Source organism: Panthera leo, chromosome A2 (assembly GCF_018350215.1).
Source record: "Panthera leo isolate Ple1 chromosome A2, P.leo_Ple1_pat1.1, whole genome shotgun sequence".
Lineage (NCBI taxonomy): Eukaryota > Metazoa > Chordata > Mammalia > Carnivora > Felidae > Panthera > Panthera leo.
In genome coordinates this window covers 146,955,013-146,971,402 of record NC_056680.1, presented here as the reverse complement: position 1 = coordinate 146,971,402, position 16,390 = coordinate 146,955,013, and the positions used below count along the sequence as shown (strand labels likewise).

The window sequence follows — 16,390 nt, the reverse complement described above, 5'->3', positions numbered from 1 at the left end:
TCACAGGGGCATCCTATGCATTGCCAGGGTCAGAGCTGGCTTCTTTGAAGATGAGATCCTAGGTGAGGGGGGTTGAAGGGTGGGGATTCGGGGGGTATAAACCACCTATGAAGAAGACACAGAGGCATGGCCAGGTGGAGAACACCCCAAGAGACCTGCCAGCACAGCCCTCTAAGCAAACACCCAGCAGAGAGAGGAGCATTGTGTTTGAATACGAAAGTCAGCACACACATACATGCACACAAACCTTCCCACACCCAAATCTTACCTGAGATGAAGCCCCACTATTTGCAAAATTCTAGATTATCTCTGTGGCCAGTGGGACATGGAGATATCTTTGGCATGCTTTCTTTTTCCTGTGAAAGAATAGTCTATTAGAGAGGATGTGGTAAGAGACACTGTCGTCTTTTGGCTAGAAGGCTGGATTTTTCTGTGTATGGGTTAGGATTCTTTCATTAACAAATTCCAGAACCCACACTGGCTTGTGCAAAAGGGAAATTTTGGCTCGTGCAACTGGAAAGTGTAAGCATAGAGCTGGCTTCAGCATGCTTGATCTAGACATCTGTGTGATGTCACCAGGCCCCGAGATCCAGTAGTTTCCAGTGGCTCAGCTCTGCTCTTCTCCGTGCTTCGGCTTCATTCTCTTCAGGCTCCCCTTCCCATCTTTCACCCCCATGGTTATAAGATGGTGCCTGCAGTTCTCAGGCTCACACCTCTCCAAGATCACATCCATGGAGACCTAGAACTTTTCCCTCAGTCTGTGATCTCTCCGAGATTCTGATCGGACCAGGTAGCCATGCCTGAACCAATCACTGAGACTCCCTGCCCTGCCCTGCCCTGCCCCCTGCCAGCAGCTCTGTGCTGATTGGCTTGGGCCCAAGTCATGTGTTCCCCCTTGAACCAGGGGTGGTGACCACTCCCCCAGAAGCTTTTGGTCTTTCAGAAGCTGAAAGAGGGTGAAGAGGTGGGTCCCTAGGGGGTAAGTGAATAGGAGCAAAATAACAGATATCCACTATCTCTAATGGTGTCTTTCAAAACTCTTTTTGATCATGACTGCATTAGTCAGGGTTCTTCAAAGAAACAGAATCTGTGTGCGTGTATGTGTGTGTGTGTGTGTGTGTGTGTGTGTGTGTGTGTGTGTGTGTAGAGAGAGAGAGAGAGATTTTAAGGAATCCTACAATTATAGAGTCTCCAAGTCTAAAATCTACAGGGGTAGGCCTGCAAACTGGAGACACAGAGGAGAGCCACATAAGCCCACAGACTAGAGACTCAGCAGAAAGCCAAACGCTATCTGCTGGCAGAATTCCCTCTTGCTCAGAGAGGCCAGTCTTCAACTAAATAGATGCCCACTTTATAGGGGGGAGTGTGTATCACACAAGTCCACTGATTTAAATATTAATTTCATCAACAGGGACACCTGGGTGGCTCAGTCGGTTAGGCATCTGGCTTCAGCTCAGGTCATGATCTCACAGTTCGTGAGTTTCAAGCCTGGAATTGGGCTCTGTGATGACAGCTGGAGCCTGGAGTCTGCTTTGGATTCTGTGTCTCCCTCTCTCTGCCCCTCCCCCGTTTGCTCTCTGTCTGTCTCTCAAAAATAAATAAACATTAAAATTTTTTTAAATATTAATTTCATCTGAAAACATCCTCACAGAGACATCCAGAATAATGTTTTCCTGTGTACCTGGGTACCGTAGCCCAGCCAAGTTGACCTATAAAATTAACCATCTCAGTGACTAACAGGAAGAAATACATTCACATCACATTCAATGCATACATATATATGGCTGAAACAAGAGTCTCACTAAATAGTGGTTACCCTTCCTAAAAGTGGCATAGTCTTATTTTTCTCTTCTACTTTATTTCATAAAAAAGCTCGTGTGACTCACTCAATTGGTTTCTGGGTTCACGGTATGTTATAGAGATGGTCTTTTGAAACATCATCCTAGAATATGTCTTCAGAATGTTCTGTTATCCCATTGCAAAGGTCCTGTGGACAACTGAAGAGCTTTCCAAACCCCAGCATGACTTTGTGTTGCCTCAGCCCAGACCTGACTTGTATCTGCTCATGCCTCAGTTTCCTTATTTATAAAGGAGGCAGACTTACAAATACCTCTTCTACCTAACAGTGAACAATAAATCCAGAACAAGGTAATGTATATGAAAGCATTTTGTAAACTCTAAAGTAATTTCGTGAAGTAATTGCTATTTTAAACTAGTCTGTAATAACTTTCCTCTCTTCTACTCAGGAATCTGAGAGGAGGGTGCTATTTCATGAAAATTAGTTTGAGCCCTTCAACACTTGCCACATAAAACAAAGACAGCCCCAATTTCTTTAATCAAAATGATGATCAGCTTCTAAAAATGAGTCCCATCTCCCCTGAGATCATTCAGAATTAAAATCTGATTTCAAAGAAGGGAAATGTGCAGTGTGTTTGGGTTTGATCCAGAGCCTTTTTGTTCCCCAGCTTTCCACTCATTACCCATTCTGCTGGTTCAGTGAGGTCTTTGGGGTGATCTTGGGGTGACCCAGTCACATCACTTGCCTTTAAGAATCAGAGTTGGGATGAATGCTCCCTCCAATACTTTGAAAAGCAGCTAATTGATGACCGAGAGAGAAATGATGTGGGTAGGACGTGCCACTGGGGGCAGGGGTTCCTAGGTTGGGTCACCACTTATGAGGACAGATGTCCTGGAATGGAGCCACCCTGGAGACAGAGCAGCCTCAGGCAGTCCTAGGGAGCAGGGGACTGGCAGCTCTGCCCACTTGTGGGTCTGGAGCTTGGGGGGTGCCCTGTGTTTGGGTGACCCCTGTAGTGGTGGTGCCCAGCAGGGTCTCCAGTGAGGCAAGCCAGAGCCCGCACCCTTGCTTGTTCCTTCTCTCTTCCACTTCCCTGTTACTTGTTTTCTAATCAGTCCTTTCGTGGTGTGTAAAAAGGGAGGCTGGTTATTCCCATCATATGTTATTGTTTTCTGTGGGTTCCCCTCTCTCCAGGCACAGTAATTTCACTATCCCTAGATGAGGGTGATAAGTGTTTGAGATGCATAACTGTGTCTCATTTCAGTGTCTAATAGAAGATGGAGAGAGAGCCCTGGCACCTTTCTGCTCAGTAAATTCATAATTACAGGCTTCCTTGCCTCGCTTCTCGCAAACTAGAGAACTGTTGATTGGCGTGTGGGCCCATGAGTGTGTACAGTAAGGCAGGGGGTGTGGCAGGCACACTTCCCTGGTTCCTGGCAGGTTCCAATATGGGAACTGCTGAAAGTTCCCTCCAGAGAGTTGGTGGCTGAGTCCTGACTGGCACCTGCCTGTCTGGAGTGAGGATTACCAGCCTTGCTGGAATTTCATTGTTGCCAGTAATGTTCTGAGAGCTGTGTTAGCCGGGCATATGGCACCCAAGACAAAGGCCAGGGAGCAGGTGCTGAGGTGGGTTCAGACAAAGCTGGAAGACAGGCTGCAGGTGGTAGAAAGAGCACTGGGCTGGGAGTCTGGAGACCTGAGCTCAATGCCATCCCCACCTTCAACTCACTATGTGACCTTCTACAAATCACCTCACCTCTCTGGATCGCAGCTTCCTTGTCTTTAAAATCGGGGATCGGAAATCATTAAACTGGATTATCTCTTTCAGATGAAAAGCTTCTAGATTCTTCTCTGATGTTTGGATTTGCACAGGCAGTTCAAGATGAACCATCCTGAGTCCTCATCACTCTGACTGAGATGGTGCCATCACGTACTATCTCGTTATCATAATCCTAACCCTTTTCATCTCATTTCGTCTTGTCGACAAGAAGAACAACTATCATTTAATAAGTAAAATACCGTGTGCCAGGCCAAAGGCCCTGTGCCAGGCACTTTCTGTCATTATCACTTTTTAGAGGTGAATAGTGGTGCCCGCCTGATGGATGTTATCTGCCAGGTTATGCCCTGTGGGTCCCAGGGGCTAAGCTTCCTCCTACAGAGCAGGTGGGGAGGTGTTCCTGGGTGATGTCCTGGGGCTTTTCTGTCTGGGGACTTACATGGATTAGAAAGGGCTTCCAAGTGCTCTATATTCTGGACTCTGGAATTGTGTGTCTCTAGGAACAGTATGGGTTTTGTAGGGGTGCAAACCTGGGTTTCAGCCCCAACTCTGCCATTTATTAGCCCCATGCCCTTGCAGACCCCAAGTTTCCTCATCTGAAAAGCAGATGGAACAACCCCAAGCAGAGCAGACAGCTGTACTGATTGGGTGAGGTAGTCAGTATGCAAGCATGTGCATGGGGCCTGGGTGCGGCGTATGACCCACACATACTGACATTCCTCCTGGCTTCCAGCCCCTCTCTCTGCCGGTCAGAAAATAAGTCTTGAGTTTCCGCTGGACGTCGGGCATGAGCCCGGCACTCTGGACTCACCAGTGAACTCAGTGGGCCTCCTTGCCCCCACGGAGCCCACAGCCCTCAACCCCAAAGTCAAGTCCTTCTGCAGAGGCTAAATTGAAGCATGGGACCCTTTTCTGGGAGCATGTGCTCTCTTCCTTTAAGTTTCTCTCCTCAATACCATGAAGTTTTGTCTCCCCCTCGCAGGGATGTCCTGACAAGGCTTGGGGCTCCTCTTTTAGCCCTGTCTCCTACCTGACCCTGTTCTCCAGACAAACATTCCCTGGTGAATATGCCATCTGATATGTTCAGACTTTTGCTACACTGACCCCTCCCCTTCTCTTCTGGCCCCACATGTCCTCCCTTAGTTCATGGCCAGGCCCAGATGCCATCCCACAGCCTTGTCCTTGCTCTCTTACCCCAAGGTAGAAGTCAGCGTTCCTCATGGGAGCTGCCGTCACATAACCTTTCACTATCTGAATAAGTTAGATTCCGGTGGCATCTACCGGGACCTGACCCCAGCCTCAGCTGTCCTTGGATCCTGCAGCATTTTGCAAATTCTGTGTGTGCCCTGAGCAGACATTTCCCACGTGGGGGTGTGAATGAAGGTACTGGACTCACAGGACTGTTTTGGGCTGTGGGTGTGCAAACCATTCTCCTCTCTGATGTTCACTCGAGAAGACGTGTGGCTTTGGTTGGGATCTTAGCTGACGAGGTCATGTCTTTGCTTTCTTCTTTCTTCTCTTGGTCTTTGTGTAACCTCGCACTCTCCCTGTGGGGTGTTCTCTTGCTTCCTGGTCTACCTCTTCCCACTGCTCCATTATTGAGGATTTGGGTGAGAGAAATTCCACAAAGCTGAGATGCCCCCAAGTAAGATGCAGGCCATTCCTGCCCTGCTTTCTCTCAAACTGGAAGAAATATGAAGCCGTCCTCTTGAATAGAAATGAATAAGACCATTAGGACCAAGAGCTATTTTGTTCCATGGGGAGTTATTTATTTATTGGGCCACTTCTTAAACCATTTGTTCTCTCCTTTTAATGAAAACCTCTCAGAGGAGGCCCCAATATGGGAGGCAGCCAAGATCTGCCTCATTAAAATGACATCAGGGCTCAGAGCCGGGCAGTGTACCCGGAGGACCTGGTTGCTGTCGTGGTGCAAAGGGATCCAGGATGTGGTTTTAAAGTTTTGGCCTCATGCACTATCTGGCAGTGGGGAGGTGCGAAGGAGAAGTGTCCGCGGCATAGGTGTAGACCTAGAAGACTGGGGCTGTGACCAATGGACCCCAATAAAGGGTTGTTTGGACTATTCTGCTGCATATAAACAGTAGCTGGTGCACCTCCCCATCTGTTCCAGGTTGGGGTAAACTGAGACGGATTAGCAGTTAAGAATGAGAATCCACTGGGGGTGCCTGGGTGGCTCAGTTGGTTAAGCGTCTGACTTCAGCTCAGCCCACGATCTCACGATTTTGTGAGTTTGAGCTCCGTGTCAGGCTCTGTGCTGACAGTGCCGAGTCTGCTTGATTCTCTCTCCCTCTCTCTCTGCCCCTCCCCCGCTCATGCTGTCTCTGTCTCTGTCAAAATAAATAAACTTAAAAAAATTAAAAATGAGAACCCGCTGTAGACTTGCACACCCAGGTTTGAATCCACTTCTGCTTATAGCTATGCAAGTTTTATAACTTCCCTAAGCTGCATCATGGGGATAAAGGTACTACTTACTTCAAGGGGACTACGAATCAGGGTCCCAGTAGGAGATAGTGCGTGCAAATTCAGTTGTTTGTGCAAAGGTCAATATGGGAGCTCTTCACAAAGGTATGGCTCCCTAAGAGCAGAGCAGTATTTGGGGGTAGGAAGAGTGAGGCCCGTTACCTCCTCTAGGACCAAGTGGGGTCAGGCAGGAGGTGGTTCACAGCACCTGGAGACAGAGAGGCAGTGTGGAGAGGCACGCCTGGAGCCACTGAGACCTGTGGGTGAGCATGGAGGCCCAGCCCCATCGCCTGTCCCCTCCCCCTCCTGCCAGCCTTCTGCTGATGCTCCCATCTGGCTGTACCTAACCAGGCCTGTGGGCAGGCAGCCCACAGATATAGCGTCCATACAGGCTAGCCTCCGAGGCACAGAGAAGGGTGGGGAATGGATCTGGAGGGGAAGGTAGAAGATACCCAACTCTGAAGGGTTTGTAAGATGAAATGAGATAGTCTCTGGAAGGTGCTGGACAGTGACTGCTATGAAGCCAGGCGCTAGATAGCCAATGGCCGTGCTTCATCGTCATCATCATCGCTATTATCATTATTATTAGCATTGTTGTTATTGTTGAAGTTGCCCTCCCGTCCCTGCTGTCACCCAGACCTGGGTGACCCACACATGCATGGGGGCCGAGTCCCATAGCCTCCAGCTTTTCCAGTGCAGTTCTTGGTCTCAGCATGTGCAGAGGGCTTCGAGGGGCCAGCCACACAAGCCCTGTACCATTATTACCCAGTATCACATCCTTCCTTTCCCCCACAGGAGCCTCCACTCCTGAGTCCTGGCCCTCCGAGGAGGCCCCTGTGCCAAGTGCTACCGTGCCGCGAGGACCCGTTTCTGAAATGAAAGCCATGCCGTGGAATTGGACTTGCCTGCTCTCCCATCTCCTGATGGTGGGGATGGGCTCCTCCACTCTGCTCCCCCGGCAGCCACCCCCAGTGTCCCAGAAGCGGTCTTTTGTTACGTTCCGCGGGGAGCCAGCTGAGGGTTTTAATCACTTGGTGGTGGACGAGAGGACAGGGCACATTTATCTGGGGGCCGTCAACCGGATCTACAAGCTCTCCAGTGACCTGAAGGTCTTGGTGACCCACCAGACAGGGCCGGACGAGGACAACCCCAAGTGTTACCCACCCCGCATCGTCCAGACGTGCAATGAGCCCCTGACGACCACCAACAATGTCAACAAGATGCTCCTGATAGACTACAAGGAGAATAGGCTGATTGCCTGTGGGAGCCTGTATCAAGGCATCTGCAAGCTTCTCAGGCTGGAGGACCTCTTCAAGCTGGGGGAGCCTTTTCACAAAAAGGAACACTACCTGTCTGGAGTCAACGAGAGCGGCTCTGTCTTTGGAGTGATCGTCTCCTACAGCAACCTAGATGACAAGCTCTTCATCGCCACAGCAGTGGATGGGAAGCCAGAGTACTTCCCTACCATCTCCAGCCGGAAGCTGACCAAGAACTCAGAGGCGGACGGCATGTTCGCTTACGTCTTCCACGATGAGTTTGTGGCCTCGATGATTAAGATCCCTTCAGACACCTTCACTGTCATCCCTGACTTTGATATCTACTATGTCTATGGCTTCAGCAGTGGCAATTTTGTCTACTTTTTGACGCTTCAGCCTGAGATGGTGTCTCCACCAGGCTCCACCACAAAGGAGCAGGTCTATACATCCAAGCTTGTGAGGCTTTGCAAGGAGGACACCGCCTTCAACTCCTACGTGGAGGTGCCCATTGGCTGTGAGCGCGGCGGGGTGGAGTACCGCTTGCTGCAGGCCGCCTACCTGTCCAAAGCCGGGGCTGTGCTCGCCCGGACCCTCGGAGTCCGTCCGGAGGACGACCTCCTGTTCACTGTCTTCTCCAAGGGCCAGAAACGGAAAATGAAATCCCTGGATGAGTCGGCCCTGTGCATCTTCATCTTGAAGCAGATCAACGATCGCATTAAGGAGCGACTGCAGTCCTGCTACCGGGGCGAGGGCACGCTGGACCTGGCCTGGCTTAAGGTGAAGGACATTCCCTGCAGCAGTGCGGTGAGTCAGGGGAGAGCCTGCGGGCTGGGATGGCGTGGCGTGGCAGGGGGACACTAGCCTGTGGTTTCCATGGGATGTGAATCACCCATCCCATTTTGCCAATGGGACAAATACATCTCTGGGTCTCACTGGACTCAGATCAGCACCAGCTCCAACATGCTATGGCTATGGTGCTGAGCTTATGAGAGCTGGAGCTAGAGCTGCAAGGTAGATTTCCTATTTGATGCTTTTCTCTATTCTGTATTAGCTCATGGCATGGCTCTAGGAGGGCATGCTAGAAATAGGTGGGGATTGTGTCATACAGATGTCACATACACCAGGCATTGTTAAGACAAGATTATTATGTCCTGTGGTATAAGACACATATCCATCTTTCTTACTGACCATGCCAAAAATCACTTTCCTGGGAACTTAGAATAAAACCATTACTGGGAGTAATGGAGCCAGCCATTCTATACTTGGGATAGATCTAGGGCTTCAGGAGCATCACGTTTTTGTCCCTCGAGGATCCTTAGGAAATGGCTAAATGAGAGCAGTGGTATGGTGGGAGTCCAGGGAACACAGAGGTGAAAACAGAGCTTGCTGAGAAAACTGCATTTATGGGGCACCTGGATGGCTCAGTCGATTAAGTCTCTGACTCTTGGTTTTGGCTCAGGCCATGATCTCATGGTTTGTGAGATCGAGCCCCATGTCAGGCTCCATGCTGACAGTGCAGAGCCTGTTTGGGATTCTCTCTCTCTCTCTGCCCTTCCCTTGCTCACTCTCTCTCTCAAAATAAATAAACTTAAAAAAACTGCATGTATTAAGCATCTTCTGTGTGCACTGTTCCGTGGAAGAGATATGGCAAGCAGCCTCGGAACCCTACTGAGTGACAGAAGTGCTGAAGGAAACCAGAAAAAGGGGAGAATGAAGGGCTGGTTTAGAAGACCTTCCCAGGGACTCATGCAGCAGGTGACCCACCCTCCTGCCTCTCCCAACCTAACTCACTCGTGATCCAGCTTGCTATGGCTTCACATCTGTTCATCTTTAAAATGGTCCAGTTTTTTCTCATTGTTCCAGTGACTTAGAAGTCTGATTTATGAGCATCTTCTATGCACTGTGTCCCTCTCCTTCCTCCTTTTTTTTTTTTCATTCACTTAAAAACCTAGTTTGAGAAAAGTCTATCCTAGAGAGAAGAAAGGAGAATTCACACACAGGTGGAACATGTTTGCACGGATGTGATTCTTGACTGCTAGCCCAACTTTGGTGGGATTCCACATTAGTGAAATGTATTTTGATTGATTTAAAAAGTCTAAGTTTCCCTTCATGAAATATGGCTACTTGCCAAACCCATCTCAGAGGGTGCTGGCACCCAGGCAGCTTGTGGGGGGAGGGGCTGTTCTTGCGGGCTCTGGGACTTTGAGGTAGGGGTTGGGAGATGGAGAAGAAGGAAGGGACTTGGCAAGGTTTGCCTTTGGTGCCCTAACATTTAGGCTCATGCTGTTTTCCACTGGCGAGTTTTCTAGGTAGTTGGGCTGAAACTAAAAGATGCCATTTATTTCAGATATCCTGAGAAGCCTAGTGTCACAAAGGAAATAAGAGAGGCCAGAGAAGGAAGCAACAAGTTGACAATCTTAGCCAGGCCAGAGAGTGGAGGGGACTCCACTGTACCTGCTGAGCCTTAGTGGGTGGCATATCTTTGGGAGCCTTTGGTTTAGGGCAATGGCGGATTCACTCAATAGAGTCAATGAAACAAGACAGGTTTATGACCTGGGGGCCATGGACTTCTCCCAAATGCAGGCTATAAAGGCCAGGTGCTGTACTGTATGTACATATATTACAGCCTCAAGCACAGCTCCCTGGGAAGACGCAGTAGGGAGCCGGCATGGAGAAGGAAGGCCCTTAGAGACCCTCTGATCTGTACCTTCATTCCGAGGCCCAACAAGGTGAATGAATTGCCCAAAGTCACATAGTTTGGGAAGGAATGGCAGACACAGCACTCGAGGAAAATTTCCTTTGCCTCTTGAGGAAAATCACACTTGCACACATGTATGCACACACATGCACACCTACACATGCATGTGTGCACACGTACAATAAATACCCCCACGAGCATGCACACAAGTATGCACACCCTATGTTTGAAAGTGCAAGTCTATGCGGTGTGCTTACCAAACAGCTAGTTCTTTTGAGATCAGATGGGTTGGCTATTTTTTCCATAGATGCTTTTCTGTAGAAAACTGGCTCAGATTCTGTCTTTTCGGGTGATGCTTTTGGGAGTAGACTCAGCTGCAGGGATCAGCCTGGCTGCCGATGGGCAGGTGTTTGCCCCGCCCTTGCTCCCTGCCACAATACAAAAAGCAAAGTTCATCATGGGAGTCTGCAGAGCTGCGGGTCCTGAGACCGCATGGTGGCCTTGGAGAGAACAGAGGGACGACAGCTTTGCAAGACAGGCTAATGCCAGGGCTGGGAGTCATGGAGCCAGATAACAAGCTTTTGATTTTTCTTTGGGCTTTAATTAGCCCTTTCAAGTTCGAGGCAAGTTCAGGGCTGAGAGCAGAAAGGAGGAGGCCAGAAACTCCACACCAGGCTGGGCTGTCTCCCCAGCCAGTATAAAAGGCCACACCAGCTTGTAATGTCAAGTATCAGTTTCCTTTGATTCGGCCGACGCTCGGATTACTTTGCTCCAGTCCTCAGGTGCTCGGCTACAATTCATTTGGCCCCAGCTCAGACCACACATGCGCCCCGTGCCATCAGCCAGGCCAGGCTCCTGGGCCTCCCCAGGGAGGAGTGGTCATGGGCACACCACTTGCAAACCCAGCTTGTCCTCCACCCGTTCATGTGGCTGTTGGGTTCCTTTCCTCTCTCCCTTTCCTGCCTTGAGGCAATGATGGACTGGATGCATCTAGAGTTCTCTTTTGCCTGTGAGTCCAAGATTCCCTTGAGGCCTGTGAGGTGGGATGGAATCTCGGATGGCCTCTGTCCTGCAGCCTGCCCTTTGTAAGACCACAGTGGAGGGAAGCGAAGGCCCAAGAGATTGACTTTTAAGACTTGTGGTTTGTAGGCTAAGGGATTCCCTTAGCTTCATCATAATTACAATCCATAGAGCTTGAAAAGGTATGATTAGTGGTTCATTTTTTTCAATTGAGACATAATTGACATACAACATCATGTTGGTTTCAGATGTACAACATGACAATTGAGTATTTGTATGTATTACAAAGTGATTGCCACATGACGTCCAGTTATCTACACACAGTCACATGTTTTTTTTTTCTTGTGGTGACACCTTTTAAGATCTATTCTCTCAGCCACTTTCAAATATACAATGCAGCATATCAACTATAGTCAATCATGCAGTACATTACATCCCCAGGACTTATTTATTTTATAGCTGGAAGTTTGTACCTCTTGACCAGTGACTCATTTTTATTGTGTTCCTGTTTTCCTAATTTCCTAAGGTAGACCACTCATCCCATGGTATTCTTCAGGGTTTTCCGGCCCTTCCCATTTCTTGGGATCCACATTCCTTCCCCTGAACTCAGGCCTCCCGAACTCAGAGCAGGAAGCAATATAAGCCCTGGGGCCTCTGGCCCCCTTGTTATGTCCCAGCTGGTATTTTGCCTGTGTGCAGGGAAGACCAGGTAGAGTGGGAAGAAGACATCTGTGTGACTCAGCCTGCCATTCCATGGGGCATTCGTGGTGGGCCACAGCCTGGTGAGCAGAGGGGGAAGGGTTGTATGTGAGGAGGGTTCTCAGTCTGCAGGTCCCCAGAGAGCTCCGCATTGTTTTGATTTTATTCCAGGTGAATCAGGGAAGGGTGGCGGAGTCCACATCAGAGATAAGGGCTGGCAGGCTCGGAGTGGCCTCCTCACGGGGATGTAAATGCATGTCGCAAACACGAATCTCTGAGTGGGTGTTGGGTGTAGAGGCTGGCGAAGCAGCCTAGGTGTTTTCTGGTGCTTGTGGGAGATGGAAGCAGCTTCCCCCTTTGCCTTCTAGGCCATTCTTTTCCTGTGTCCTGGCTTTCCCAGCCTGAATGGAAAGAGGTATCCAAGAACAAATGGTCTGTTGTCTGAAAATTGCTTTACAGGTCTCAGGAGGGCACAGGCAGAAGGAGGGTCCTAGAGGCATCAGCTGGGGGTCCCATTCTATCTTGGGACTCAGCAGACTGAAGACCGACCTGAGTCCCTTTGCTTCTGAGCGTTCAGGAGGGTTAATGCTAATGATGTAATCTCTGTTTCTGCTACTCAGCACGGGATGGTCTCTGTCTCTCCCTTTTGAAGGCTGTCATGTCACCCAGGCTCCCCAACCCCTCTGTCTACAGAGCACAAGATGACTGGCATGAGAAGCCCATTGTCTCTGGCTTCTGTCATGTGCCATGGCCCTAAGCAGGCCAAGGTGACAGTTCCCAGCCCTTTCCTGGGAGCCCTGACACTCCTGACCCAGAGTGGGGCAACGAGGCTGGGGAGTGTGCTGTTGTGGGCCAAAGCTCTTGTGTTCACATGGGCCGAGTGGCCTGGCCTCCCAGATCCCCCAAGCAAGCTATCTATGCCTCCTCAACCTTTCTTCAGCCTTCTAGGGTAACCTCATGGAACACTAGCCCTTCCACCTTCGAATTAATTAATGAATCGATGAAACATTTGTCAGGCCCTTGGCTACGTGCTCCCTCCTGGTGGGTGCCAATCATGAAACGACATCGGTCTCCACGGGCCCAGGATCCCAGGAGGGAGCTGCGCCCCAGTAGGTGATTATGGCCTGTGTGATGGGAACAATGGCTGTGGTCATGGGACAGGTCATTACTCATGCCACTAAGTCTTCCCTGAGTTTGGAGCCAATTGAGAAGTGGACACAGGAGTCAGGCAGTGTCAGCTTTAGTACTGATAAGGCCATATGGGGCAAAAATCAGCTTTTTAATCTTCCCCTTAAAACTTGAACTTCAAGTGACCTTCCAATACAAAAATGTAGGTGCTCAGGGCAGAAACTATTATCCAGAATCATTGCCTCCCACCGGTCACGTCTCAGTAGTGGGAACAGAGAGTGGTGGCCTCTGGGCTGCCTCAGGAGTTCATCTTGTGCCTGACAGTTTACAGAGGGGTTCATCACCTCCTTTTCTTCTCCCAATAGTGCAGTAGGATAATAGAAAAGGCAGGCATCCCCTCCAGTTGAGGAGCTGGAGGAACAGAAAAGTCAAGTAGATCCCTCAAGGTCTTATGATTGGTGGACTAGAACCTACATCCTAATTCTCAGCCCAGTGCTTTCCCCACTTGTGCTCAGTGGTGTGCCAGTGGCATCCAGCGTGGGGCAATATGGTGCAGGCACTGTCTGGGCATTGCAGGGCACTTATGATCCTGGGATCTCAGGCTCTAGAACACTGAGTGCCAATGGGACCCTCATTCCCTGCAAGAACTAGAAAAGCCTCTCACATTTCCACAAGTCCCTGCTTGAGAACCATTGCTAAACCACACCTCTCTATGACTCGGGGTTTACCCGCCAGTCCTGCTCCATCCCACAACATTCACAGAGGCACAGGGACTGAGCTTTTGATTTTTAACCCCAAGCTTCGCTTCATGTCTGATAGTGAGGAATAGTGAAGGAGAACCCCGTTCACAGGTGCCCTTGCTTTGACTTGTGTATGCATTGGTTTTGCAGGCACGGCAGCCCTGGGAGGAGACAGGGTCACCCCCCGGCCCTGGACATGGGCTGGCCTCCCATCCCAGCCTGGATGGTTACTCAGGTTCGTCTGGCGCCTGGGATCCTGAAAGTCCATGCGAGTGAGCATCCGGCATGGTCAGGAGGCCGTCCCAGGCTCCGGGTGCTGGTTTCTGCTAGTCTGCTTTAGGGTGTTTTCTTTTCCCAGTCAGCAGGAAGTGCCGCTCTGGCTGGATGGGGTGTATCCTGTTGTTCATGGTGCTAGGCAGCTTTCTCTTGCTGCTCAGACATAGTCCCTGCTCAGACCAGGAACTCCTCCTCTTGCCTGCCCCATGCCTCCTTCCTCAGCTCCACTCTATCTCTCTCTCTCTCTCTCTCTCTCTCTCACACACACACACACACACACACACACACACACACACACACACACTTGGCCCATCAGACATGCTCACCGCACACCACACTCTCACCCAGTGAGAGCTCACATCACACTACTTTCTCATTGGTCCCGGTACCCACCCCTCATGGCCCTTTGACCCAGTATTCCAGACTTCAAATTTGGGATTTGGGAATCTGCCATATTGCAACTGCCACATTGCAAACTTTATAGAGTCAAGTTTTCCCTCCCTCCCCTTGACATGGCTTCTGTTCCAGGCATGCAGGTGAGAAGGCCACCCACCTTCCTCTTTTTGCCCAACGGGGTTTGCAATCAAAGTCATATCCCAGCTAAGTACACACGGTCCTTTGGGATACAGGATGGTGGCTGAGCCTTGGGTGGTGTGCTGGGCCAGGTGAAGGGACATGTCCTCCCAGAATGCTCTGGAACCTCTCGAGTCGGCAGGGAGAGTGGCAGGACCCAGGAGTCCCACACACAGACTTTTAACAAAGACAGCTGCCAGGAGACCTGAGGAGGCCTTCATCCCTGTCTCTGCTGCTCTCTCTGCCGTGTCCTGCTATCTCACTTGCGCTCGTCCCCCGGGGCCCTCTTCCCCCTCCTTCTGTGACACATTCTCCCTCCGCCCACACACTACGCGGAGCAGCTAATGCGGCAAGATCTTGCTCACGTGCACACACATGCGCACACATGTGCCCCATGCGGTGTGTTAGTAGCCCAGCCGAAATGGGCATCCGGGTCTCTTGTTCAGTGAGCGCGCAGACCAGCCAGCCTCCACGGCCCGCATCTGCATTCTGGGCCTTTCCTTCAACTCCTGTCATCCTCACAGGGTGGTGTCTTGGCTGGGATTCTGAGAATTTGGACCTCTGGGTCTCAGCCAGTCCTCGCTCATGAGATACCACTGGGCTGGTGATGAAGCTTCCTTTTTGCTTTGAGCTATGTGTCCCATCTTCACAAAGGAGGTGAGAAAAATAATATCCCTTTCATAAAGTGTGTTGAGACTCCTAAGGAAAGAGAAATACGTAGACATTAATAAATAATGAGAGTCATAGAACACTTTGTGTTTGTAAGACGCTTAAAACCTCCACGGCCCCACCTGTATATTCTCCTTTGGTTATAATAACCACCCGATGGGACAGGAAGTAACTTAGTGACATTACTAGGATTTCACACTTGTATTTTTTCTTCACCAGGATCTGCTTTTGAGAGATTTGGGCTCTGCCTAACCCAGATGTCATGTTCCATATCCCAGGCCTGGTGTGTACCCTGTTCGTCTTCCCCTGCATCTGGCACATGTTATGAATGCTCAGTTAAGGCATTTGAAAGAGAGGCTACATTCCAAGCCAGACTCTCCCTGCTGTTCCCTTCAGGTGTCCCTCAGCTTTTGCAAGGCAGAGGGGAATGACCACACCTCCGTGCAGGGCGCTTGCTTCTTTTCATTAACAAACTTAGTGGAGAGAAGGGGAAAAGACAACTAAGAGAGTTTTTCACTCAGCCTCTCCATTTACATTCTTTTTTCCCCTGTGGATTGGGCCCCCCATGCTGTCCACGTAGATGGAATGGGATCAGCGGGAGAAGAAAGCCCACATCTTTTCCCGGTCTCGGTGTCATTACTGTGTCTCTGTCAGTGTTCCAAAATATAATGGGATTTGTTTGGCTAATTTATCCCGCATGCAGGCAACATTATCCAGACTCACTCACGAGCCCGAGGAGCAAGAGGGGAAGATGCACGGCAACAAGAGTGGGGCTAATAGAATTTATTCCCACTAACAAGGGAATGACCTACCCCATAATTCAGCCTGGCCAGCGGGGCCGCTGCTTCCCGGCGCCCGCCAGAAAACACACAAACTTAATCATTGTGGCGCGCCCCGCTCCAATTACAGCCCTCGTGGCGCGGGGGCTGTCTGCTGCGTTCTGGAAGGGGGTGGGAAGGTGGGATTGATGAGCTTCTTTGCCCTTGACAGGTAGCCACCGGGGACCTCTGAAGTTAAGGTACAAATGGAGAGAAGCGGCACCCAACAAGGCTGTGCTTGGTGCCATTCCCAACGCTAGGAAGCCTTCCCTGGTATTTCCCACAGGTCCAGTTTGGACTACTGGGCTAACCCCAGCATGGTGGCCATCTGCAGAGCTGCGCCAGTGGGGTCCTGATTCTCTTGCTTGGCTGGACTATAGCTCTGGCCATGGTATCACGAGTCTGTCTGCTTATCAGAGGATGGAACCCAGGGCTCTCAGCAGCTGAGCTAATGAGGAGA

General features: G+C 50.3%; 1 protein-coding gene across 5 annotated transcripts in view; it reads left to right on the top strand.

The window, feature by feature from the left end:
- Nucleotides 1–16,390, top strand: part of PLXNA4 (plexin A4) — a 588,877-nt gene that overhangs the window by 217,457 nt on the left and 355,030 nt on the right. For 4 of the 5 annotated variants that reach the window (XM_042924932.1, XM_042924950.1, XM_042924959.1 and 1 more), the window contains one exon: nucleotides 6,849–8,113. In XM_042924932.1, coding sequence (XP_042780866.1) covers nucleotides 6,849–8,113 — 1,265 coding nt within the window. Of the gene's footprint in view, nucleotides 1–6,675; nucleotides 8,114–16,390 lie in introns of those variants that run through there. The other variant, XM_042924928.1, reaches the window with a different exon arrangement.